The 26764-nt window shown below is 50.7% G+C and overlaps 1 protein-coding gene across 2 annotated transcripts in view; it reads left to right on the top strand.

The window, feature by feature from the left end:
- The first annotated feature begins 1893 nt into the window (after window positions 1-1893).
- NARS1 (asparaginyl-tRNA synthetase 1) overlaps window positions 1894-26764 on the top strand; it is a 190007-nt gene continuing 165136 nt past the window's right edge. Inside the window, exon 1 of one of the 2 annotated variants that reach the window (XM_078674861.1) lies at window positions 1894-2101. In XM_078674861.1, the coding sequence (XP_078530987.1) occupies window positions 2056-2101 (46 nt within the window). In that variant the 5' untranslated portion in view covers window positions 1894-2055. Of the gene's footprint in view, window positions 2102-16619; window positions 16844-26764 lie in introns of those variants that run through there. The other variant, XM_078674862.1, reaches the window with a different exon arrangement.

The following is a 26764-nucleotide window of genomic DNA, read 5'->3' as shown; positions in this document are numbered from 1 at the left end:
TTGTCACAAACTTGTTTAGTTGCCTAATAAAAGGCTCCCCAAAAAGCCTGCCTTGTGCAACAGGGCCCGCCTCCGACGTGGCCAGATCTCCTAGTTTCTGATCTATCTTAATGAGGAGGGATCTCCTCCGCCCTGCCGCCAACGCACAATTTGCGTTCCCCAGGAAGCATAGGGCCCGCTGAGCCCAACCTGCCACGACCTCCGTGGACATTGGAGACCCCGACTCCTTGGCCCTCTCGGCCAACTGGATGATCTGGGTGACGGGGCCTACGGCGTCCAGGAGCTTATCCTGGCAGCTGCGCCAGGAGCGATCAATACCCTTCCTGGGGTCTTTCATAAATTTGGCGAAGAACGCATACAATTTCCTCGGTTACACCCTCTCCCTCCAAGGGGAAACCATCATCAAGGTCTGAATTCGGGGCGACCTCGTCGCCATCCTCTCCGGGGTAGAAGCCCTCCCGGCAGGGTACATTTTTAAGCGTTCGCGCACTTTTTTATGGAAGGATTCCCTCAGGCGGTCGAACTCTTCCAAGTGCCCCGCGTGACGCTTCGCCGACTTTTCCCCCCCCCCCCCCTGCGCGTCTTTGGCTCCGCGGTTCGCAGGAACTGCGCCACTGAACACCCCGGGGATACTTTGAGTGAGGGCCTCCACACTCTCCCGCAAAGGAGCCAGCACCGAAACCAGCGCCTGTGACAACGCGCGGCCAACCGCCGGCGGCAGTGGATGGGGGCAGCCAGGTTCTTCCGTCCCCTGGGTGAGGGGAGCCGACTGATCAACAGTCTGCATTGTGTGAGGGTGAGAGCACTAAACACCTTTGACTAATTACAGAAGGTAGCCCCCTCGCCGGTGCTCAGACAGTACCGCTGTCAAATAAGGGTGCGGTGACTGACAACCGCCACTAGAGGGCGTCGCGCACGAGGGCGCGTAACTACACCGGCCCGGTGTCGGGCGAGGGTTGGTGAGTCAGGTGATAACCTGCCTCAGCGCACCGATCCGAGGGGCAAGCGCCGCAGTCGCAGCCTTAACCCGAACAGCGGCGCCCTACGGAGCTAAGGGGAAGCGAAGGCGCTCTCCACAGAGCCCGCGATGAGGGGAACGGCAGAGACGGCGCAAGCAGCGCCTGACGCACGTCGACTGCCGAGGATCTGAAAGCAAATCACCACAAAGCAAGCGCTATTGCACAAGCAAAACAATTTATCTACACAAGACAACCAAACGTCAGGAAGATAAAAGGTGTGACTTATCTGACGAGCAGAGAAGAAAGAGGAATAGAAGAGGACGTCATGGCTAGTTATACGGTGGACGGCTCCATCATTGGCTGTTGGTTGTTATGGACACTGTTTTCCCATGTGCTCATGGGAGTTGTGGTTCAAGAAAAACGTTTTGATTGGTTTTCTTTGAAGTGCTGATTATAATAAAGAGAAGAAAGGACTGCATAATCCTCGCCTCCGTCCTGACATAGAATTCCGAGAGGACGGGACGCTTTAAGATGTGGGTGAATACTTCTTTGGATTAAACATTACAGATACTTTTCAATAAGAATCCTCGGCTCTTATTACACCATGTCTTACTAATTCATGTAACTTTTCATTTCAGAGACAAACACGTGTGCCCAAGGAAAACCGATCTGTTCGTGCCGAGTCAGATATGCAATCTTGGAAACGCACAAGTTCAATTAACCGTGCTTCAGAAGTCAAGGAGACAACGTATGCATATTTTAAGGGATACAGCATTTTATCTATCTAGACAGCTGCAGTTTTAGCCATTTCGCCCGCTGCTCAGTATTACTCGGGTGCACTGTCAAGATGGCCGCAGCGCTCTCAGTAACATCACCGAGCTCCTAACGCGCTGTCACTTCTGTCGTGCTTTTGTCTTCCCTAGCGGCCTTTTACGACAGCGCGCCGTGCTTTGCGGCAGGCAGCCTGATGCAATCTTGCGGTGCTCTCTGAAAGCTTGGGAGTGGTGTAATTGTGCTGCGATAGATAGTAATATCAGCATTGACAGCAGTCTCCTGTGCGCCCAGGGAGACGCAGGGACCCTCAGATCCCGGCAGGATGACAGAAGAAGTGATAACGAAGACAGCTGACCTCCAGCTGAAAGGTAAGGCTACCTATATCTACCGAACCGCCCGGAAACCGGTTGGGAGCAGTGTAGCGACCCCTCGCCAAGACACATACGTTGCATACTATATACCGTTTCTGTTCAGAGACACGTGTGCCCAGTGAAAACCTAAAATGTAATTCTCCATTTTTATCCAACTCACATTTTAGCTCTATTTTATTCAATTGTAATTTCTCACTATTACTACTCTTGATCTTTACCTGTGGACATTGGAAAATGGATTGTGCATTATTTTGAATCTAACGTATTTGTGTGCTGCGATCATTAGCTCTCATACAGCTAAGAATTACATGTACTTTGTGGCATGTTTTACATCTTTTAGAATGTTTAATATGTTGACTATAATTATGTAAAAATGCTTTTATGCCATGTACTGTCGAAATAAAGCTAACTGAAATAAATTGCTTTTCTTTGAGGCAAACCAGTGTTGAACAGGAGGCTGTTTACGTTGGATGGTGTGAGGGGTGCTAGACAGAATGGTGCTGCACGAGGCAGTCATGTGTAATGCTTGAAACAGCGTGCTATCATTAAAACTTGAGTATATTCGTTATCCGATGACGTGCAATTAATGGGGTGCATAGGAGAAGGGAGGCACCTTTACAGTAGTAGATGCCGCGTTTACGATGTACACGATGGAGGAATGTGTTTTGTAGACGGCACAGAGGAAATGTATTACAAGTGTGCAATGAGTAGTGTGTGCATAAGATTATAACTCTAAGGTATTTATGGGCTTCTTTATAGTCAGTTTGGTATATGTGAAGTATCGTATTGTATACAAGCTGCAGTTAGTATGGCTAAATGATTACCCAGTCTACGTCACTTCTGCAACAACTGAATTATCCCACGCGTTACTGGAAAAGTGATTCATCACTTCTTCCACTGGCTCCTCCTCCCATCATGCTTCTTCATAGAAAGCCTTCTTCTTTTTTAAGGAAAGAAAAATGAAAACAATGGTCTACTTAGTTTCTGTTTTATGTTTGTCAGCTATGTCCTTTTGTAAGCCACTTGACCATTATGTATTTCAGAATCGTCTCATTGATATGTTTCGCATAACATCTTGACTACCAGTGACTACATTCATCAGACTTAGAAATGTTTTTCCCACAGTCTTTAATTAGCCCGTTGAAAAAGAGAGCACACTCCCCTAAATATTTACTGCATTAGGCTAAATGAGTACATTTTCTTTATGGAGTACAATCAGGGCACAAGTCCTAAAAAAAGAAGTGGGGGGACGCTGATGTCATGACAGGAAGGTGACGTCACGAAAGGTGGCTTGCACCATCAGACTCATTGCCTCCCCTCGCTCACCCCTTAGATGCAATTGCATCAGAGAAGCCGGCACGTGAGCAGCGTTCTGAATGAGCTCCGATCTCGCCCCAGAGAGGCCAAAGAGTGAATGTGTGGCTTCATTTGCTCCAGTTATCAAGCTACCGGTAAAATAAGTGGGGGGACGCCGTCCACCCGCGTGGTACCCCGACTCGAGCCTTGAGTACAATAGAGATGGGTTCATCTGGTTAAGTCTAGGAAGTGCGGACATGGGATGGAGCTAGGTTTAAAATACTGAGCAAAACTACACTGAAAAGTGTATACCAGGGCGACTGAACTATGCGATTGTGTTGAGATTTTTTGCATAATTGTAGATTTGCCACATAATCCACAATCATCCCTATACAGATTTTAACCAAAAAATAGTTTCTAGCTTATACCGTTCAAAAGTTAGAAAAAATAAATAAAGCGACACGTGTTGCTGCAGAGCAGAAGGCCCTTTGCAAAGGTTGACTTGTCACCTTTCGGTAACTTATTGCTATACTTGGGTTTGAACTGTTGCTATTGAGGCACAACTAATGCCCAGACTGTGTTAAAAAGATTAAAAATGACAAAATAATGAAAAAATGATATCACAAAATGTGCTGCATAGTGCCGCATAATTTGCCTTTTATTGCCTCCACAATTTACTCTGCTTTTCCGCATAATTTGACCCTCCCCTGCCGCATAATTCCAGTGGCCCTGACCATGACTGATCTACATAGCACAGTAAATACCCCTGTCTAACTGTCAGAGTAGGCTACTTTTTAAAATATTTGAGCTCCGGGCTCAGCTAAAGAAAAATCAGGCAGGAGTTAGCACTAGCCCACACCATCTCAGCCACCAGCAGTCACTTAACCATCGCATAGGAAAGGCAGTAACATTTCTGTAGATTTTTGGGTCTGATGAGACCCCAAGTGATGGACTACGCTTTGGCAGCTGACTCTGGTTAGGAAGAGAATAAGAAGATCTGCACCCTGTCTGTAAATCATCCTACTGAGACAACACATACAAACTTGTATTGTACACAGATTTGGATGCCAGGTCACAGAAACAAATTCACCTGCAGGAAAAAACGTGCATCCACTCGATACCAATCTTTCCCTCAGTTGTTCCAGGACCTTTTTAGGGACTCCTTTTAAGGGCCACCTCAAGAGGAAACCCACAACTGCATGCATACGCAACACCAACCCCTTAATATGGAGAACAGTAGTTAATGAAATTACACCTTGAAACTGGTGTCTTTAAAGGAGGATTCTTTTGCTTTCGCACACATACAAATATGAACTAGGTAGAATGCCGTTTGTTCCCTCATGTTAACTTTCTAAATAATTAACCTGAGATTTTTCTAAAGATTTGGTATTAATTCTCCAAACACTGAACATTCCCAGTTCCACTAGATCTTATTTTTATTTTCAAGAACTGGCCAATGTGGTCCATTGTTTCTTTTCTTGACCACTAAGCCACTTTGCAGCAAACGAGGCTGGTATGTGCACTCTTAACTGGAGTGTGTGGCCGGAGAGTGCTGTGCATAAGATGAGTACTGCATAAGATACAGGAGGGTGCTTTATATACTTGAATGTATTGGGTTTTGCTTGATTGTACTGTGGGATAGATGATGTAATGTGGGTTATAAGTAAGCCAACAGAGGATTGGCTACGTAATGAGAATGTAGATTCATGGCTAGAGCTGCATTCAGCAGGGCAGGAAATCTGAAAAATATAATACCATGTTGTTAGACCTGACACCTTTTGGCGTGGTTCTTCCCCCATCTTTTTGCCTCTGACTCATGTGTTTTGATGCTGTGCTGGATTTCGTTTTTGCTGATTTAGATGCTTTGGACACTCTGCCACTGCTGATCAGTGTCAGAGTGTAAGTGCTCCCTCTGTAAATTGTCATATTAATTGAATATACCTGATTGGCATATTTGTATCACCATGGAGTCCCTAGTAAAGTGCACTGTGTGTGCCAGGGCTGGTGATGACAGATGCTACTAGTGGGCCTGCAGCGCAGATTGCGCCACCCACATGAGTAGCTTTAAAATGGTGACTCAGGCCGGCCAACGCAGGGCCTGTGTGCAGTCAGAGACTGCCTGTCCCCCTGGCCAGTGTCTCCACTGGCTGGGCCTAACCCTTCCCTGTCTGTGCACATCAGTCACCCCTATGGAAGGTTCAAGGTACCCCCCTGGGCAGGGTGCAGTGTATGGATAAGGTAGAGCATGTACTGGTGCAGGTCACATGCTCTGGTAGTGGGCTGCAGCCATTTTTATGTGCTCACTGCTGTAAGGCTATCTTGCTCCATAGAGTAACATGGAGGAGGCTGGGCCCATGTGATACCAGCCTATCTTCCCATAGGAACAAGATGGGACATAAGTGAAAGATATCCCTGAACTCAGAATTTAATGACACATCTTTTAGTGAAGGGTGTTTTTAAATCCTGTAATGGAGAATAGCACTTTTAGAAAGTGGCTGTTCTCTTGTCTAAACCTTTGGAGTTGTATTGGTCACCTCTGAGGCGGAAGCCGGAGGCTTTGTTGCACTTGTTTTTAAAACTGTATTCTTCTGTGTTTGGAAGCTTTTAAAATCACACTTCTGTGTTTGGAACCTTTTAAAATCACACCTTACCCAGAGCACTCCTCTGGTTCTAGCATCCTCCCAGGCTTCCCACTACCAGCGGATCAAGCGCTGCTCCGTGGGCAAGTTTTCAGGGCTGCCATCGCAGCGAGTGCGAGGCCACGCCCACCGTTAGGCCACGCCCACCTCGGCAACCTATGAATAGCGCTGATTGAAAGCGCATTCAGTTGTATTGGTGACCTCTGAGGCGGAAGCCGGAGGCTTTGTTGCACTTGTTTTTTAAAACTGTATTCTTCTGTGTTTGGAAGCTTTTAAAATCACACTTCTGTGTTTGGAACCTTTTAAAATCACACCTTACCCAGAGCACTCCTCTGGTTCTAGCATCCTCCCAGGCTTCCCACTACCAGCGGATCAAGCGCTGCTCCGTGGGCAAGTTTTCAGGGCCGCCATCGCAGCGAGCGCAAGGCCACGCCCACCGTTTCTTTCCTTAAATGTGCCTTCTACGCAAGCGCAGCGGACGAGCGCAGCGGGCGCGCCGTCTGCGCGCCGAAGGCGCGCCTAAGGCAAGCCCGTCTGCGCCCTTCCGCGCTCGACCGGGCTTAGGGCCAGAACCTATGCCGGATCCAGCTCTCACAAGGGTAAGCTACTCCCGTCGAGACCTTCTTAGTCTCAGACCCGCGAATGACAGCACTTGCAACTATGTACACGATCGTGACGGACCCTTTACTAGCTGCATTATCTGTAACCCAGTCCAGTTACAACTTCCCAAACCTCCAGTACCCCCCCGGGCCTTAAACTAGCCACATTAAACTGCAGGTCTCTACCCATGCATGCCATGCTCATTAATCATCTCATAGTAGACCACAACCTGGATATACTGTTCCTTACAGAAACGTGGATCACCGACCACTCTGACTCGGATGTAGTCATGGCCCTACCCCCGGGCTTTCTTATCCAGTCTCAACCACGACCCATCGGCAGAGGAGGCGGATTAGCTATCATCTTCCGGGATCACTTATCTTGTAGATCTAGCGATGCCCAAATCCTGGACTCCGAAAGCTGCTTTTTTACCATCCAGCTAGCCCCCACAAGTACTCTGTCTGGTCTATTGGTATATCGTCCCCCTGGCCATTCTGGCCCTTTTGCGGCTGCTCTCCTTGAATCCATATCATCCGTGGCCCATCTCACTTTCAATTTCTCTATTCTGGGAGACTTAAACATTCACTTCGACGACCCTCTAGACACAGGGGCATCCAACTTGATCAATGACCTGGCGGCCTATGGCCTCCTTATCAACTCCGGAGCCACACACAATAAGGGACATTTGCTAGACCCAGTGTTCACTAACTTCCTTTCCCTACAAACCAAAGAGTCCCTCCCCCTCACGTGGACGGACCATTTCTTGGTCACTATCCACTTACTAGGGTCATTCAGGAAACCCCAAAAACCAGCTACCTATACCAGGGACAGGGCATGGGCCAGACTCTCAGCGAGGACTGGACCAGAGCCCTAAACTCAACAACCCCTAGGCTTCCGGATGACCCGGCCACTGCCGACAAACAGTTCAGGGAGTGGATTTCCACCGCCCTCGACTCCATCCTCCCTATAAAAACTCGTGAGGAGAAAAAAGGGAACATTGGCTCTGCCCCTTGGTACAGCCCTGAACTCAGATCTCTCCGCAAAGAGTGCAAAAGAGCAGAGAGATTGTGGAGAAAGGAATGGCTCCATGCCAGTAAGGACGCCTACCGCAGGTCGGTGAGAATTTATAAATCCACCTTGAAGCTTACTAAGGCCGCCTATTATGATGCCAGAATACAAAACTCTACCAACTCGGCTAGAGAATCTTACCTTATCGTCAAAGAACTGCTAAAAAATACCAGGGCCATCTTCTCCGCACCCACCCCCACCGGACAGAAGTAACGAACTGGCATCCTACTTCGATGCCAAAATTGCCCGGATACTAGCCTCCCTTCCACCTCCTAGTCCATCCAATCACATGGACAAAGAGGTGGCCACTATTCCCATGGGTAACAGCCTACATCCCCAGCTGTCCACATTTAGAGCAATATCTCTGGACGAAGTAGTTTCAACACTGGCCAAGATGAAAAGTGGCTCTCCTCTTGACCCGGCCCCTGTGAGATTTTTAAAAACTGTGTCCCCTAGCATAGCTCCCACTATCATGGAACTAATTAACATCTCTCTTTCGCAAGGCTCTGTTCCTTCGAACTGGAAGAGCGCTGTTGTCAAGGCTCTTCTCAAAAAACCTCAACTGGACCCCGCGGACATGGCCAACTACAGACCGATCTCGCTTCTCCCATGCATTAGCAAGATGGCTGAGAAATTGGTTAATGTGCAACTCTCCCAGTACCTCGAAGTCAACAATCTCCTGCGTCGGACCCAAACTGGATTCCGCCCCGGCCATGGCACGGACACCGCACTCCTCACTGTCATCGAGGAGGCAAGGTGCATTCTGGATTCAGGAGGGTCAGTGGCGGTGATCCTCCTGGACCTCAGTGCAGCCTTTGATACGGTAGACCACCGTGTCCTTCTCCATCGGCTGGCCGGGGCAGGAATCGCGGGTACTGCGCTCGCTTGGATAGACTCATTTCTATCAGGCCGCTCATTTCAGGTTTGGGACGGCAACTAACACTCTGCCCCTCTTCCACTCTTAAGCGGAGTCCCCCAGGGGTCTTCGCTTAGTCCCAGCCTGTTTAATGTTTACATGGCCCCCCTTGAGGATGTTGTTGCCCCTTACGGGATAAAAATAGTGAGCTATGCGGACGACACGCAATTGGTCGTCTCACTATCTCACCTTGACAACCACCCAGATAACCTATTGAATTGCCTCCAGGACATTCACAACTGGATGAGCGAGTCCTCTCTGAAGCTCAACGGAGCGAAAACTGAAATCATGCTCATGGGCAAGAAATGGACAACCATCCCCCTTTCAGTCTGGCCAGACGCTTTCGGTGAGGTGCCAACCCCGAAAAGGGAAATCAAGACACTGGGAGTCTGGCTGGAACCTGAGTTGACCATGAAGACCCAGGCAGCCAAAACAGCAGGAATCTGTTTTGGGCTCATGCGATCCATCCGCAAGATCCTTCCACTTCTTCCTCCCTTATCAAGGAAACTACTGGTTCAAGGTCTTATTCTTGCCCGGCTTGATTATAGCAATGCCGTTTACCTCGGGGCCCCTGAATCCACCCTGGCTAAACTCCAATGCACCCAAAATGCGGCGGCGCGGCTCATTATGTGCCTCCCCCCCCAGAGCCTCGGCCAGACCTGCCCTCAAGGCCTTACTCTGGCTTCCTGTGCGCCAGAGGGTCGAATTCAAGGCTCTATGCACTGCCCATAAACTCATCAACGGTGCTGGCCCTGCTGTCCTGAAAGATATGGTCACCCCTTACAAAGCCCCCAGATTCCTGCGCTCGGACAACGAACGCTTGGCCACTGTCCCTAGATTCAGGAAGGTACGCACCGGTGGTCGACGCTTTTCGGTAAAAGCGTCCTCAGGATGGAACTCACTCCCCCGCAGCCTGCGTCTGGAATCCTGTTACCCCCTATTCCGTAAAAGACTGAAAACTTTCCTTTTCCCCAAATAGTACCCCTCTCCTTTCCCTCCGGTCTCCAATAATTTCACAGCGCGGGGATGCCTCCGGGTCACCAGGCGCTTTATAAATCGTAAAATAAATAATAAATAAATAAATAAATATCTGTGTGCCTGGGTTTGTGGAATGCCTGGGTGTGACAGGGGGGCTGCAGAGCCCCCGGAGGAGAGGGTCGGAGCCAGCCCGGGGATGAAAGGGCACATCTGCTGCCCGGGAGGTGGGAGGAAGAAAGGCCTGATAAGTGCTGGGCTGTGCCTGCCTGCCTCCCCCATGCTAGCTCCCTCCTGCCGGCCAACTGACACCTCTGGCCCTGAAGCTGACAGGAAGAAGAAAACCAGACCTCGCCGAGGGATCTTGCAGAGTGCTCCAGCCCCCGGCCTGCCGTCTCTGCTCCCCGCTGCTCTCTGACGGACCAAGAGCGGGCGGAGAGCGTCCTGAGACCGGCCGGGCTGGAGCGCTAGTGAGCGTTCACCCGCGAGGTGCGCCTGGGGGCCCAAAACAACACTGAGCACAGGGAAAGGAGTCCCCCTTCCCCCAGCATCCGGGTGAGACGCGCAGGAAGCGCTTAGAGTCCCTGACGCCAGGGGCTCGTTGTGGTGGCTTATTTTTAACGCTAGCATTGTTTACCCTGCTCGTTTGGAGAGCGCTGTGATTATGAATCAGTGGCCATATTTTTAACTACTGGTTAAAGAGACTAGAGACTATTTGCTTTTTATAAGAACTTCCTAATAAGCGCAGCCATTAAGAATTAAGTGCAACATTTTTCTAATGAAGTGTTTATCGTGCAACTGCTTGATTTACCTTGCTGAAACTAGATAAAGTTATATTTTATATATACTTACCTGTGTGGTCTCAGTTTGTGGTGGATTGGGGATTATTGTTGTGTTAAGTGCAAATGTTATCCACATTGCCTCTGTTTAGCCTAGACTGCTCGCGCCATGCTACCTAGAGGGTGAGCAGGGGTTATCTCAGAGGGTCATTCCTTCACCCTGACTAGAAGCAAGGGTCCCTACTTGGTCTAAGGTACTTGCCTCTGTCAACTGGAGACCCCCGGTTCTAACATTGTTGGACAGCGGTGGGATTTTGAACTAATAATTGCACTTGACCTGCAGTGATTTCTTGTACATCACTAGTCTAGTTTAGCAGAACAGGTTGCGCAAGATTTTTTCTTTTTGGTGAAACCTTTTTTAGTTGAATAGGTCAGGAAGCATCATGTCTCGGAAAGCGCCAAGCGTGAATGGAGAAGTGGAAGTGGAATTTGAAATCCAGGAGTTGTTAACCTATAACAAGGAGCAACTGAGAAAAGTCTGCAAACAGCTTGAATGCCCAGTAAGGGGCGGCGCAAACAAGGAAGAGCTACGGACAGCTCTGAGGGCCTGGTGGGAGGCCAAACATGGTGTTCCAGAAGTTACTACTGGAGAGGGAGGCACACAGGAGAATGCGTTTGTGTCCAGTGAATTGTCAGTGACGAGGCAAGCGCCTAGGCCCAGCAGCAACCACTCCGGTAGGGTTATTTCCGCAGAGGAAATAGAGGAGAATGAGAGCGCTAGGGCCCATGAGATTGAGCTTTTTAAGCTCAGAGCACAAGCAGAGGCGGAGGATAGAAGAACCGCTTTCGCTTTGGAGGAGAGGAAACTCCAATTGGCGCATGAGTTGAGCATGAAGGAATTGGCCCTCAAATTTAAAGAGGGGGTGTCCAGTTCTAATGGTGGCAGCGCACAACCAGTACAGGCGGGTAAAGTATACATACCAAAGGATCTGGTACAGAATTATCAGAGGGGTGAGGATATTTATGCGTGCTTCAGAGCGTATGAACTTGCCTTAAAGATGAATTAAGTGCCTGAGAAGAATTGGGGAGCAGGATTGTGGAAGCATTTTGAGGCCTCTGGGAGGGATGTTTTGGCACCCTTAGAAGCAGAGGATGCTTTATCCTACTCCGCCATGAAGGAGGCTTTGTGCCTCAGGTATGGGCTCACTGCTGAACAGTACCGCCAGAAGTTTAGGAACTTCAAGAAGCTTGATTCAAGCACTTGGGTGGAGTGTGAGAGTATGTACACGCGTGCACTGGAAGGTTGGATGAAGGGCAGCAAAGTTACTGATTATGTGGGGTTGTGTCACTTGATTAGTAGGGAGCACTTAAGTAGTTTATGTGTCCCAGAGCTGCGCCAGCATCTGTTGGATAGCAAGTTAACTGATCCCAGTGAGCTTGCTAAAGAGGCGGACCGGTGGACTAGCACCAGGGTCCACAAGGGGGTGGTAAGTACCCCAGCCAAAGGTGGACAGCGTCCCCAGCAGAAAAGTGGGGGGGACATGGGTAATCAAAAGGAGTCTTCTAAAGGGCCCCAAAGGAGAAGGTGTCTCAACCCCCCAAGCCTAAGAAGTCCTGGCCCCATAAGGGCCCGCAGGACAAAAAGACCCTTACTTGCTATTCATGTAGGGAGGTGGGGCACATTGCTCCAAGCTGTCCAAAGAAGAAATCAGCACCCACGGGTGCTCCAGCTCCAGCCCCGGCGTTAGCCAGTGTAGCTTTGGGAGGGGATTTGATTTCTAGTGGGGAGAAGGGGTTAGCATTGATGACCCTTGTCTCTCTAGGAGACCAAGAGATGGCCCCGGAAAACTTGCTGCCCCAAAACACTAAGAAGTACGGGCAGAAGGTGACAATCAATGGACAGGAGGTGGAGGCTCTGAGAGACACAGGGGCCAGCGTGACATCTGTCAGGTGTCGGTGGGTGACTGAAGAGCAAATTGTTCCCAAGGTACTCCGGCCTGTGGTGTCATCTGACAGTTCAGTGCGCTACTGCAAGTTGGCAAAGGTTCCATTTGAATGGGGAGGAGTCTCCGGTATTTTGGAAATTGTTGTAAGTGATGCCTTGCCTGTAGATTGTCTATTAGGTAATGACCTGGAGAGCTCCCCATGGAAGGAGGTGGAGCACCGGACTCACTTGGAGATGTTGGGTTTGCCTGCGTGGATCTGTGTGTCCACCCGTGCAATGACAGCCAGAGAGGGCGGTCTAGCAGAACTGGAGCCTGGAACAATGGCCCAGGAACCTGCCAAGAGAGGAAGGGGTAGAGGGCGCAGGAAACCGGACCCCACTGTTCCCACGGTCCAGGAGGAAGCAGACCCGGAAGGGGATGCCCTGGAACCTACAGGGGAGCAGGTGGCCGAACTAGGGGAATTGCCTGAGCTGTCCCAGTGGCAGCAAGAGGGTGGTCCCTCCAGGGAGGAATTCTGCCAGGCTCAGAAGGAGTGCCCTTCTCTCATGGGTGTGCGGCAGCAGGCTGCAGACCAGGGGTCCAAGGAGCATTTGATCTACTGGGAGGATGACTTACTTTATAGTGAGCCTAAGTTCGCTGAGCCCGGTGCAGCTCGTGTGCTGGTAGTACCGGAGCGCTTCAGGAACTTCCTACTGGGTCTGGCTCATGACGTGCCTCTCGCAGGACATCTGGGGCAAGACAAGACCTATCACAGGCTTGTCACCCATTTCTACTGACCCCAGATGAAGACGCACGTCTCTGCCTTTTGTAAATCTTGCCAGACTTGTCAGGCCAGTGGCAAGAGCGGAGGGAAGCGTGTGGCCCCCCTCCAACCCTTTCCCGTGGTGAGCACCCCTTTTGAGCGGGTGGGCATTGACATAGTGGGGCCCCTGGGTCCCAAGACAGCCCTAGGCAACAGGTTTATCCTGGTCTTGGTGGACCATGCCACTCGGTACCCGGAAGCCATCCCGCTCCGGACAGTCACCGCCCCAGTGGTGGGCCGTGCCCTGATGGGGATCTTTTCCCGGGTGGGAACTCCCAGGGAGGTCGTCTCAGACAGAGGGACAAACTTCATTTCTAAGTATATGAAGTCCCTGTGGAGTGAGTGTGGGGTGACATACAAATTCACCACTCCTTACCACCCTCAAGGAAATGGTTTGGTTGAGAGATTCAACCGCACATTGAAGGGCATGATTATGGGCCTGGAAGAGCCCATGAGGCGGAAATGGGATGTCTTGTTGCCATGCCTGTTGTTTGCCTACAGGGAGGTGCCTCAGAAATCCTTAGGGTTCAGTCCCTTTGAGTTGCTGTATGGCCACCCTGTCGGAGGACCTCTTACTCTGGTGAAGGAGGGGTGGGAGAAATCCCGTGGGAAAACCCCTCAGGATGTGTTCAGCTATGTGCTGGCCATTCGCAACCAGACCAAGCTCTTCAGGAAGCTCGCTCAAGAGAACCTGGAGGCTAGCCAGGAGGAAATGAAGAGGTGGTATGACCAGAACACTTCTCTGGTTGAGTTCCAACCTGGTCAGAAAGTGTGGGTGATGGCGCCAGTGGAGCCTTGTGCGCTCTGTGACAAGTGGTCTGGGCCATATGAGGTGGTGGAGCGCAAGAGCGAGGTTACCTATTTGGTTAACCTGAAGACTCCCAGGCAGCCCCTGAGAGTGCTACATGTGAACCGCCTCAAACCCCACTTTGAGAGGACTGAAGTGACTATGCTCATGGCTACAGATGCGGGAGGGGAGGAGGATAGTGATCCTCTCCCTGACCTCCTGGCAGTCAAGGAGCAAGATGGGTCAGTGGATGGTGTGGTCCTCTCCCCCACCCTGACTCCAGAGCAGCAGGATGACTGTCGCCAAGTCTTGGGTCAGTTCGCCCCCCTGTTCTCCCTGACCCCCGGTGTCACCAAGTGGTGCGTCCACGACGTGGACACTGGGGACAGTCTGCCTGTGAAACAGAAGTTTTACAGAGTGGCTGACAAGGTCAGAGTCAGCATCAAGGAAGAAGTTTCCAAGATGTTGACGCTAGGGGTTATTGAGCCCTCCAGCAGCCCCTGGGCTAGCCCAGTGGTCTTAGTGCCTAAGAAAGCTGCTACCCCCGGTGGCACCCCAGAACTTCGGTTCTGCGTGGACTACCGTGGGCTCAATGCGGTCACCAAGACTGACGCGCACCCCATCCCCAGAGCTGATGAGCTGGTGGATCGGTTGGGAGCTGCCCAGTACCTGAGTACGTTTGATTTGACTTCAGGGTACTGGCAGATTGCCTTAACTGACGGGGCAAAGGAGAGGTCAGCATTTTCAACACCAGAGGGGCACTTCCAGTTTCGTGTCATGCCCTTTGGGTTGAAAAATGCTCCCGCCACATTTCAGAGATTGGTCAACCAGGTGCTGGCAGGGCTGGAGCAATGCAGCGCAGCCTACCTGGATGACATTGCTGTGTTCAGCTCCACTTGGGAGGAACACCTGCAACACCTCACGGAAGTGTTGAAGGCTCTGCAGAAAGCAGGCCTCACTATCAAGGCCAGTAAATGCCAGATAGGGCAGGGATCTGTGGTGTACTTGGGACACCAGGTAGGGAGCGGCCAGGTGGCGCCCCTACAGGCAAAGATTGATACCATTCTGGCTTGGGAACCCCCCAAGACCCAGACTGAGGTGAGAGCCTTTCTAGGTCTCACCGGGTATTACAGACGGTTTGTCAAAGGTTATGGCACCATTGTGGCCCCTTTGACAGAGCTGACATCTAGGAATCAGCCCAGAAAAGTGAATTGGACTGAGGCCTGTCAAACTGCTTTTGACACCCTCAAAACTGCCATGTGCACAGCACCGGTGCTTAAGGCACCTGACTTTTCCAGTGAGTTCATTGTGCAAACTGACGCTTCAGAGCAAGGCGTGGGAGCAGTGCTCTCACAGATCAATGAGGAGGGAGGAGACCAACCAGTGGCTTTCATTAGCCGGAGGCTAATCCCCAGGGAACAGAAATGGAGTGCCATTGAAAGAGAAGCTTTCGCTGTGGTCTGGGCTCTGAAGAAGCTGAGGCCCTACTTGTTTGGGACTCACTTCCGTGTTCAGACCGACCACAGGCCCCTCAGATGGTTAATGCAGATGAGGGGTGAGAATCCAAAATTGTTGAGGTGGTCCATTTCCCTACATGGGAGGGACTTTACGGTGGAGCACCGCCCTGGTACAGAACACGCCAATGCTGACGGTCTGTCCAGATTCTTCCGCCTTAGTGATGAGGACTCCCAAGTGGTTGGGTAGTTCTCCCCACTTTCAGCTGGAGGGGACACGTGTTAGACCTGACACCCATTGGCGTGGTTCTTCCCCCATCTTTTTGCCTCTGACTCATGTGTTTTGATGCTGTGCTGGATTTCGTTTTTGCTGATTTAGATGCTTTGGACACTCTGCCACTGCTGATCAGTGTCAGAGTGTAAGTGCTCCCTCTGTAAATTGTCATATTAATTGAATATACCTGATTGGCATATTTGTATCACCATGGAGTCCCTAGTAAAGTGCACTGTGTGTGCCAGGGCTGGTGATGACAGATGCTACTAGTGGGCCTGCAGCGCAGATTGCGCCACCCACATGAGTAGCTTTAAAATGGTGACTCAGGCCGGCCAACGCAGGGCCTGTGTGCAGTCAGAGACTGCCTGTCCCCCTGGCCAGTGTCTCCACTGGCTGGGCCTAACCCTTCCCTGTCTGTGCACATCAGTCACCCCTATGGAAGGTTCAAGGTACCCCCCTGGGCAGGGTGCAGTGTATGGATAAGGTAGAGCATGTACTGGTGCAGGTCACATGCTCTGGTAGTGGGCTGCAGCCATTTTTATGTGCTCACTGCTGTAAGGCTATCTTGCTCCATAGAGTAACATGGAGGAGGCTGGGCCCATGTGATACCAGCCTATCTTCCCATAGGAACAAGATGGGGCATAAGTGAAAGATATCCCTGAACTCAGAATTTAATGACACATCTTTTAGTGAAGGGTGTTTTTAAATCCTGTAATGGAGAATAGCACTTTTAGAAAGTGGCTGTTCTCTTGTCTAAACCTTTCTGTGTGCCTGGGTTTGTGGAATTCCTGGGTGTGACAGGGGGGCTGCAGAGCCCCCGGAGGAGAGGGTCGGAGCCAGCCCGGGGATGAAAGGGCACATCTGCTGCCCGGGAGGTGGGAGGAAAAAAGGCCTGATAAGTGCTGGGCTGTGCCTGCCTGCCTCCCCCATGCTAGCTCCCTCCTGCCGGCCAACTGACACCTCTGGCCCTGAAGCTGACAGGAAGAAGAAAACCAGACATCGCCGAGGGATCTTGCAGAGTGCTCCAGCCCCCGGCCTGCCGTCTCTGCTCCCCGCTGCTCTCTGACGGACCAAGAGCGGGCGGAGAGCGTCCTGAGACCGGCCGGGCTGGAGCGCTAGTGAGCGTTCACCCGCGAGGTGCGCCTGGGGGCCCAAAACAACACCGAGCACAGGGAAAGGAGTCCCCCTTCCCCCAGCATCCGGGTGAGACGCGCAGGAAGCGCTTAGAGTCCCTGACGCCAGGGGCTCGTTGTGGTGGCTTATTTTTAACGCTGGCATTGTTTACCCTGCTCGTTTGGAGAGCGCTGTGATTATGAATCAGTGGCCATATTTTTAACTACTGGTTAAAGAGACTATTTGCTTTTTATAAGAACTTCCTAATAAGCGCAGCCATTAAGAATTAAGTGCAACATTTTTCTAATGAAGTGTTTATCGTGCAACTGCTTGATTTACCTTGCTGAAACTAGATAAAGTTATATTTTATATATACTTACCTGTGTGGTCTCAGTTTGTGGTGGATTGGGGATTATTGTTGTGTTAAGTGCAAATGTTATCCACATTGCCTCTGTTTAGCCTAGACTGCTCGCGCCATGCTACCTAGAGGGTGAGCAGGGGTTATCTCAGAGGGTCATTCCTTCACCCTGACTAGAAGCAAGGGTCCCTACTTGGTCTAAGGTACTTACCTCTACCAACTGGAGACCCCCGGTTCTAACACATGTTTATAGTGAACATGAGAGTAGAAGGTTCCTGCCATTTATAGCAACTTCAGCCCGCAATGTCTGGTTTGATTACCAGTAATTCCAAAATCATCAAAATTGTGTCTATCCTTATTCCTGTGATTTACCCTGTCACCACCCACCACCACCACCAACCCCCCCTTCTTCTTTTCTTGCGCGCAATCTATATTTCAAAGATAAACTCTTTATTGTGACTACCAAATAAATGTATATGTTTAAAAGTAATTTGATCTTGTTGGCGTTAATTTCTGTGTGGCCTCTATACATGTATTCATGAATAGCTATTGAGTGCATGCAAGAGGAATTTCATTGGGATATTTAGTATCAATGTTGTAGTGCTCTACACAACATAGACTGTGTATAATCAAATTGAATTCATGGTAAATTGGTCATGGACCATTGTTTCATTCTCGTATTTGCACCCAGGTCCGTCTTGACTTTTTGGGTTACCCCATCATCTATAATGGGGAGCTGGAAAGCAACGCAACAAGCAGAAAATCGACGCATCGCTCTTCTTGCGACCGTTTTTCTGACGCAACGTCGTGGTGCGAGAAGAATCTGCTCGTATTGCCGTACCACTGCTGAAACCGACGCAGCAGCAAGAATCGATGCATCGATGGATTGCGGCAGAAAAGTTAGACGCAGCACCGCTCGCTGCTGCCGAAACGTTCGCCGCCGCATCCCAGATTTCCACGCATCGTCCCTGTGTGGCAAGCTTTCCCCGACGCATCACCAGCTGATCGGAGTCGTCTCAGAATCGTCGCATCGCTTCCCCTTACAGACCGGACCCGACTCATCGCTCTCTTGTGTACAGCGGAACTGTCTCATCGCCTCCATTAAGGTCTCCGGAACGTCGCATCTCTTTGTTTTTCGACGCTTCTCATTGCTGCGGTTGTTTAGCTTTGTGATTTTTGTCTCAATACCAGGTACTTAGCAAGAAATTACGCATCCATAGTTTCCTATGGACTCAGTTACTAAAACCTTTTGAAAGTCATTTTTCTTAATACTTGTATGTTGGATTTTTGTCATTTTGGTCGTGTTAAGTTTAGATAAACATACTTTCTTTTTCTTAACTGGTGTGGTGTCATCACTTTTGTTATTGTGAGTGTTGGTACAGATACTTTTCACATTGCCTTTGGGATATGCTGTCTGCGCGTGCCAGGCTACCAAGGGGGTGAGCAGGGGTTATCCAAAGTGTGTATCCCCCTTACCCTGACTAGAAGCAAGGGTCCCTATTTGGACAAAGGTACCTAGCTCTGCCAACTAGAGACCCCCATTTCGAACAACGACCAAGGCCTTTCTTCTTGGTAATGAATGTCACCATTTTGCTGTCGATCTTAGGTGAACAAGTGGCTTTTCCGGCTAACATGGGTCTAGGACATGCCATCCTCAGTCAACCCTGAACCTCTTTGCCCATCGACTTTCGAATACGACTGGCCACATACAGTGCTACCTCAGCCCTCCACAGGGCTTGGTCGCCCCACTCACTGCTGCCGCTCCTGCCTGCCTTTGCCGCCTCCTGCCTGCAGATTCCTTCGCTCGCTGCCCGCTGCTCCTGGGAATTTCCCGCTGCTCCTGGGAATTTCCCGCTGCCCGCTGCTTCTTGGAATTTCCCGCCGCTGCCTCCCTGCGGCCCCGCCCCCCTGTGATTCTATTCGCCGACCCGCTCCCGCCACCCAGCTGCTCCTCCCTCCCGGCTCCTTACTTATGACGCCCCCAGAGCGACCGCGCGCAGCGGGAGCACCGATTGAGCGCCGAAGGTGCGCCAAAGGTAAGCCCGTCTGCGCCCGTCCGCGCCCAGCGCCAGGACCCCTGGCCCTCCCCGCCGAGGCAAGACGACCCGACTGACCTACGACGCCGCCACTCTCAACGCACTCCATGCCGGCCGGACCCACGCCTGCTGCCGAGCCACCCCGAGACGCACCCACGGACCCTTCACCTGCAAGTTCACCTGCTTCCGAACCTGCCCCGCACCCGCCAAGACAAACACCAGCAGCAACCACCTCAAGTGCATCCTGATCAACACCCGCTCCGTCCACAGACACGCCGTGGAACTCTGGAACCTCCTCGACGCTACATCACCGGATGTCGCCTTCCTCACGGAAACCTGGATGAACGCCTCCTCTGCACCCGACATCGCCATCCCGGACGGGTACAAGATCATCAGGAGGGACCGCATCAACCAGACCGGAGGTGGCATCGCCATCGTCCACAGGAACACCATCCGCATCACGACCGACGCCAACGACTCCTTCGCCGCAGCCGAACATCTCCACTTCCAGATTCAAACCCACCCTAAGACGACCCTCAGAGGCACCCTCGTCTACAGACCCCCGGGACCAGGCACACAATTCAGCGAAGACATCACAGACTTCATCAGCCCGCACGCCCTCCCCTCCACTGACTACATCCTCCTCGGGGACCTCAACTTCCACCTGGAGAACAACAAGGACCGCAACACCACCATCCTGCTGGAAAACCTCGCCAACCTCGGACTCAAGCAACTGGTCAACACCCCCACCCACTATGCCGGCCACACGCTTGATCCCGTCTTCTCTTCCAGCAAGTACATCACCTTCAGCCACGCCACCGGACTCCACTGGACCGACCACAGCTGCGTCCACTTCAGCTTCAAAAGATCCACGACCCACCACCACCCGCAACAGGTACCTCACAGGAATTGGAGCAAGATCACCGCAGACCAGCTCACCACCTCCCTCAGCCAGAGCCCACCCGCCAACACAACGGACCCCAACGAAGCAGCCCGCAACTTCACACAGTGGCTGACCGCCTGCGCCGACGACCTCGCGCCACTAAAGAACCCTCCCAGCAGACCCAGAAGCAAGAAGGCATCCTGGTTCACCGACGACCTCAAGGACTCCAAGAAGACCTGCCGCACCCTCGAGAAAGCCTGGCTCCTCGACCGGACCATCGACAACATGACCGCCCTCAAACACGCTACCCGCAAGCACCACCAGCTCATCCGCACCACCAAGAAGAAATCCCTGAAGGAACGACTGGACAACAACGCCCACGACAGCAAAGAGCTCTTCACTATCGTCAAGGAGTTCTCCAACCCCAGCACCGGCACCAACGACATCACTCCGTCACAAGACCTCTGCGACTCCCTCGCCTCGTTCTTCCACCGCAAGATCGCCGACATCCACAACAGCTTCGGCGCCCCACCCACGCACCCAACCTTCGAACCAATGCCCCCCACCGCCACCCTTCGCACCTGGACCACGGTGACCACCGAAGACACAGCCCGCACGATGAACACCATCCACTCCGGATCACCGACCGACCCCTGCCCACACCACGTCTTCAACAAGGCCGACTCCACCATCGCACCCCATTTCCGGAACATCATCAACGCCTCCTTCAACACCGCCACCTTCCCGGAGAGCTGGAAGCATGCCGAGATCAGCGCCCTCCTGAAGAAACCTACAGCGGACCCCACCGATCTCAAAAACTTCCGCCCCATCTCGCTCCTCCCTTTTCCTGCTAAAGTCATCGAGAAGATCGTCAACAGACAGCTGACCGCCTTCCTCGAGACGAACCGATCCCTCGACCCCTCGCAGTCCGGCTTCAGAGCCAACCACAGCACCGAGACGCCCTCATCGCAGCCACCGACGACATCCGGACCCTGCTCGACAAGGGGGAAACAGTGGCCCTCATCCTCCTGGACCTCTCCGCTGCGTTCGACACAGTCTGCCACCGCACCCTAGTCCAGCGCCTCAGCAACATCGGTATCCAAGAGAAGGCACTGGAGTGGATCATCTCGTTCCTCGCCGGAAGAACACAAAGAGTCCGCCTCCACCCCTTTCGCTCCGAGGCCACCAAAGTCATCTGCGGCGTCCCGCAAGGATCTTCACTCAGCCCCACCCTCTTCAACATCTACATGAAACCTCTCGCAGCCATCGCACGCCAGCACAACCTCAACATCATCTCTTACGCCGACGACACCTAGCTGATCCTCTCCCTCACCAGAGACCCCGACACCGCCAGAACCTGCCTACACGAAGGGATGAAAGACGTCGCCGAGTGGATAAAGGACAGCCGCCTGAAACTGAACTCGGACAAGACGGAAGTCCTCATCCTGGGATCTTCGCCCTCCGCCTGGGACGACTCCTGGTGGCCCCCAGCCCTGGGCACTGCACCCAAGCCAACCGACCACGCACGCAACCTGGGCTTCATCCTGGACCCCTCCCTCTCGATGACCAGACAAGTCAACGCCGTCTCCTCATCGTGCTTCAACACCCTGCGTATGCTTCGCAAGATCTTCCGCTGGATCCCGACCGAGACCAGGAAGACTGTCACCCAGGCACTCGTCACCAGCCGACTGGACTACGGAAACGCCCTCTACGCCGGAACCACAGCCAAGCTACAGAAAAGACTCCAGCGCATCCAGAACGCCTCCGCCCGACTCATCCTGGATGTCCCCCGACGCAGCCACATCTCCAGCCACCTGAGGAACCTGCACTGGCACCCCGTCGACAAGAGGATCACGTTCCGGCTCCTCACCCACGCACACAAGTCTCTCCACGACCTGGGCCCCAAGTACCTCAACGACCGCCTGACCTTCTACACGCCCACCCGCCAGCTATGGTCCACCAGCCTCGCCCTCGCAGCCGTACCATGCATCCGAAGAGCCACCGCCGGAGGAAGATCCTTCTCTTACCTGGCTGCCAAGACTTGGAACTCCCTCCCCATCCACCTTCGGCTGACCCAGGGCCATCTCGCCTTCAGGAAACAACTCAAGACCTGGCTGTTCGAGCAGTAGCATACCCCTCCCCCCAAGCGCCTTGAGACCCTCCCGGGTGAGTAGTGCGCTATACAAATGGCATGATTGATTGATTGATCGATTGATTGGCAGGTACTCAATCCACAGAACAGGTGTTATGTATGTCTGGCACCCCCGCCGCATCCCATGGGGTAGACTTATTCCCCCCCCCGCCATATTAAAATTTTGTAGGGAGACAACCAGACAGTAAGGGTTCAAATGATATGTAGAGTCTAGGTACAGCACATGACCGTGATATAAGACTTTTAAAGAATCAAAATAGGTAAAATTGCATGACACTATATCATCACTGAGAAGAATCACTGGCAGCATCATCATCACCAGTGAGTCCATAATAGTCTATCCATCGCCCCCATATTTTTGGGAATGTACACCGGCGCTTGTATGTCAATCTTTCCGCAGCCATAAATAAGTCCATACTTCTCCTCCGTTCCATGAGATTTGGTGTTACAGGAGACCCTCCCTTTCTGCTCAGATCTCATTTAGTAACCACCAATCCCAAATTGCATAACAATAGTTTCATACGTGGTAGGTCTTCATCAATGGGTATACCTAACCGGATATAATTGGGGTCACCAGAGATTTGGGACTAAACTCTGTCCCTATTTGTCCCCAATATCTCTGTATGCTGTGGCATAACCACAAGGTGTGGAGGAAGTACCCCCCACCCTGGTACCTCCCACACTGAAGAAATTCAGATGAGTGCCCTCTGCCCGTTTTATAGAGGTGGGCCCAGTCAAAATATAACCTGTGAAGGGTTTTCAGTTGTACGAAGCGTAGCCGGGACTTGATTGTCACTTCTCTTAGGACCATAAATGATGCCTCCCAGTCAATGTCTTCAAGTGTGCCCACCTCTGTTTCCCATGTTGGCCTCAATTTCCGAAAGACGTCTGGCATGTGGTTATAAATTGTTTTGTAAGTGTATGATAGTGTTTTTTCTGATAGTTCATTTAATAGGAGTCTGCCTTCTAGGGGGGCATATACTGGAATGTCTTGGGGAATATTCTCAGCTTTCCATGCATGTGCTATCTGTAAATATTTATATAGTTGGTAATCTTGGAGTTGAAAGTCATGTTGTAGGCATGAGGGCTCCACCCTCTAATAAGTCACCCACCCTGGTGATACCTATACTGTCCCAAGAAGGAAAGTCATTGAGTCTTAGGGCCTTGCCCAACCATAGTGGTGTTTTCCGTGTAATTTAAAATTTACATCCAATTTAGGAATTAGCCTTGTCCCATGCATCCAAATTAAGTTGAGTAGCTGGTAGAAGGTTGGATTTTCCTGTTCCACCAAAAAGGAAGTGATTGAATGAATGCATCTGGTACTGGATCTGTTCCAGGGCATAGATGGGATGATTTCTGTCTACTTACATCCAGTCATTGATGGCGATTTAAGTGGGCGGCTCAGTAGTAGGCCTGGGTTTTGGGGAGGCCAATGCCTCTTCATATGGGGAGCATTAAAGCTTACGGAGTGCGATTCTCGGATGTCTGTCATTCCACATGAGTTTTCTCAGTTCAGTCTCGATGCAGGTAAATACCTCCTCTGAGAGTCTGTAATGTGTGTTTTGGAAAGCATATTAGTTTGGGCAGCATGATCATCTTAAACATTGCAACTTTCCCAGGGCTCGAAAAATCTAAAAACTGGTACTAGTCCTGCAGGACTAGTATCGTAAAAAATGTCCTCGACCTAAATACAACCTACTTGACCTTCGTCTGTGAAAGCGAAGCAAATGTGACAAGATAACAAGATTTAAAGGCATCTTTATTGCTCATTAACTTTGTGAGCAATAAAAATGCCTTTAAATCTTGTTATCGTGTCACATTTGCTCCGTTTTCACAGACAGAGGACAAAAGTTGGTTTGTTTTCCTACTCGCCAGAAAGGGCGAGTAGGACCTAAAAACAGCTTGACCTTGTTAAATTTAGCTCGACTATGCGAGCGGTCGAGTGGAATTTTCTAGCCCTATTTCCCTAAGAGTGTCAGGGGGTGTTGCTTCCATCGGGTTGCATCTGGTTGAAAGTTACTTATATTTTTTTTAATATTCTGTTATATACTTAGTTCCGGGTTCAACATAGCGTAGATCCCTAGACATCGGAATCCTTTCTCCCTTCGGTGAGATTAGTCATATCAAAGGAGTCACCTATGGAAAAGAGCATTGATTTATCCCAGTTTATGGTATATCCAGAGTTAGAGCGGTAGTTCTCAAACACTTGGAAGACCGTCAGGATCGAGATTGTAGGTCGGGTGAGATAAAGCAGAATATCATCTGCATTTGGGGAGATTTTCTCCTACCGGCTAGGGGATCCCTCCATTCGAAAGCCCATAACTTCAGGTCGGACTCGAATGAGGCAGGGCAATATCTCCAATGTCAGGGCAAAGAGGAGTGGGGAGAGTGGGCAACCTTGACTGGTTCCCCTTTTAATGGGGAAGTCAGGAGATAGTATGTTGTTCACTGTGACTGCGACCATTGATTTTGTGTAGAGTAGGTTTACCCATCCTCAGAACCGAGGCGCAAATCGCATCCTCTGCAAAGTCTGTGTCATAAAAGGCAAGTGAATCGTATCGGAGGACTTCTCGGCATCCAGCGAATAAAAAAAAAAAAAAAAAAAATTTTAAAAAAAAGATGCGGGTCAATGTTGAACTTGTGCAATCCAGTTATGAAGCCTACATAGGTTCCCTCTGGTGGAGCGTTTCGGCATATAGCTAGACTGGCCATTTTGTATCAAGGTAGTGCTTGTGCATAAAGCCGGGTGGCAAGAATGGTAGCCAGGACCTTAGTTTCAGCATATGTAAGGGAGATGGGGCGATATGAGGCCCAGGAGGTGGGCAGCTTCCCCGGTTCATGGATTACGATAATGGTGACCCTTCGGAGGTCTGGCGGGAGGATACAATCCTCTTGTGCCTCGAGGAAATGTTGGAAAATATGGGGAGCCAGAAGTGTTGCTTGTTTTAAAAAAATATTCTGCTAGGAGCCCATTAGGGCTAGGGGTTTTGCCTGAATTTAGGTGAGGGTCGCTTTATTAAAAACATTTTTTTTACCTCTTTTAAGTAGATCTCATCATCGAGAGAAACACTGTCATCGTTGGATACAGTCTGGGGTTCAGTCTCTACAAGGTAGGTATCAATCTGGGCCGAATCCGCCAGAGGGCGTTTGTCATAAAGATCGGTACAGTATCTCGTAAATTCCCCTTATCATTCGGCATCTGTGGAGTAAAGGAAGCCCTCCCCACTCTGTATTTCAGAAATCCGCCTGGCCTCCAATTCACGCCGATTTAACCAGGCGAGACGTTTTCCTGCCTTGTCTCCAACTTCTTAAACTCCGTGCTGTGTAGCAAGTATACACTGGCTGACTGAATTGGTGGCCAGTTCAATCTACTCAGATCGTAGGGTGTCGCTCTTTCGTTCGATTTGTCTTTTTCTTTTTATAGGTGATGATATTCTGAACCCTATTGCACGACTTCTTTGTAAGCTTCCCATAACGTTACAGCAGAGTCAATTTAGTCTTGGTTTTCCAGGAAGTATAGTTTGGTTTCAGTATGAATTTCGCTCATCGTGTTCATGTATCCAAGTTTTCAAGTGTTCAGTCTCCAGGTATTAGTGGCAGAGTAGGATTTATGCTCTATAGTCACTCACGGTAAGCAGTGGTCTGAAAGACCCCTCGCTATGTATTCACCCCAAAATATCTATCCTGTTTCGCCTGCTGATATTAAAATATAATCAAGTCGAAAGTATACTTTGTGGGACCCTGAGTAGTAGGATTAGTCTTGATGCAATGGATGGAGCTTTCTCCATAAATCAGTAAGACCCAGGGAGGTGAGAAACTGGTCTAAGGGAGTGTTCCGCCTGAATGTGGCATCCCGCTTGTTCTGTCAATTTGGAAATCCACCTCCTGGTTCTCAAGGGCGTTGATTCGCCGCTTCAGGAAGGCTTTGTGCAGTCTTTTGACCGTGTCAAGGGTAATGAAAGAGCCCTAACCCTGGTGGCCAACTTAGAAGTGCCTTTGCCCTTAAGGGTGCCTAGGTCACTTGAAGGCGAAGGCCCCTACCTTCACCAGGGAAAATATACTGCATCAGACCGTAAGTTGAATACATTTTCGAGTCATTGGCTCCAAGGCTGATGAGATAGCTCTCTGAAGAGAAGCATCAATAGCGTCCACTAATTCTTCATGGATGATGGGAACGAGCGTTTGCTCCTCTTCCACTGACTCTCAGTAGCCTCTGTCTGCACCTGCCATGGAAAATCAGGTACAATTATATGCATATATATTGCCACAGGTTTAAAGAGAGAAACCCAGAGTTTAACTATATACAACAATTGGACTTGCCAATGCTTCTTGTATTTGGCAGTGCTTATTGGCAACTGCCGGTAGAGGTACCAACATAAAACTAACATGCCCTCTAATTCGAACAGGGTTGTTTTGGAGCTCTGCAGGGAAACCCGCTTATCTGGAACTAGACAAATGCGGCACAGAAAACATCCTTTCCTCCATGTGCTAGTTTTCAAACTGACAACGTCTTCCCTTCCCCGACATGGCGGAAGGAGAAGACGACAATGAGCCACACGGAGGAAGAAAGGGAACGGTTCAC

The sequence above is a fragment of the Lissotriton helveticus genome, chromosome 2_1 (genome assembly GCF_964261635.1).
Source record: "Lissotriton helveticus chromosome 2_1, aLisHel1.1, whole genome shotgun sequence".
Taxonomy (NCBI): Eukaryota; Metazoa; Chordata; class Amphibia; order Caudata; family Salamandridae; genus Lissotriton; species Lissotriton helveticus.
Note: the sequence above shows the minus strand (reverse complement) of the source record. Positions and strands in the feature narration are given on the sequence as shown.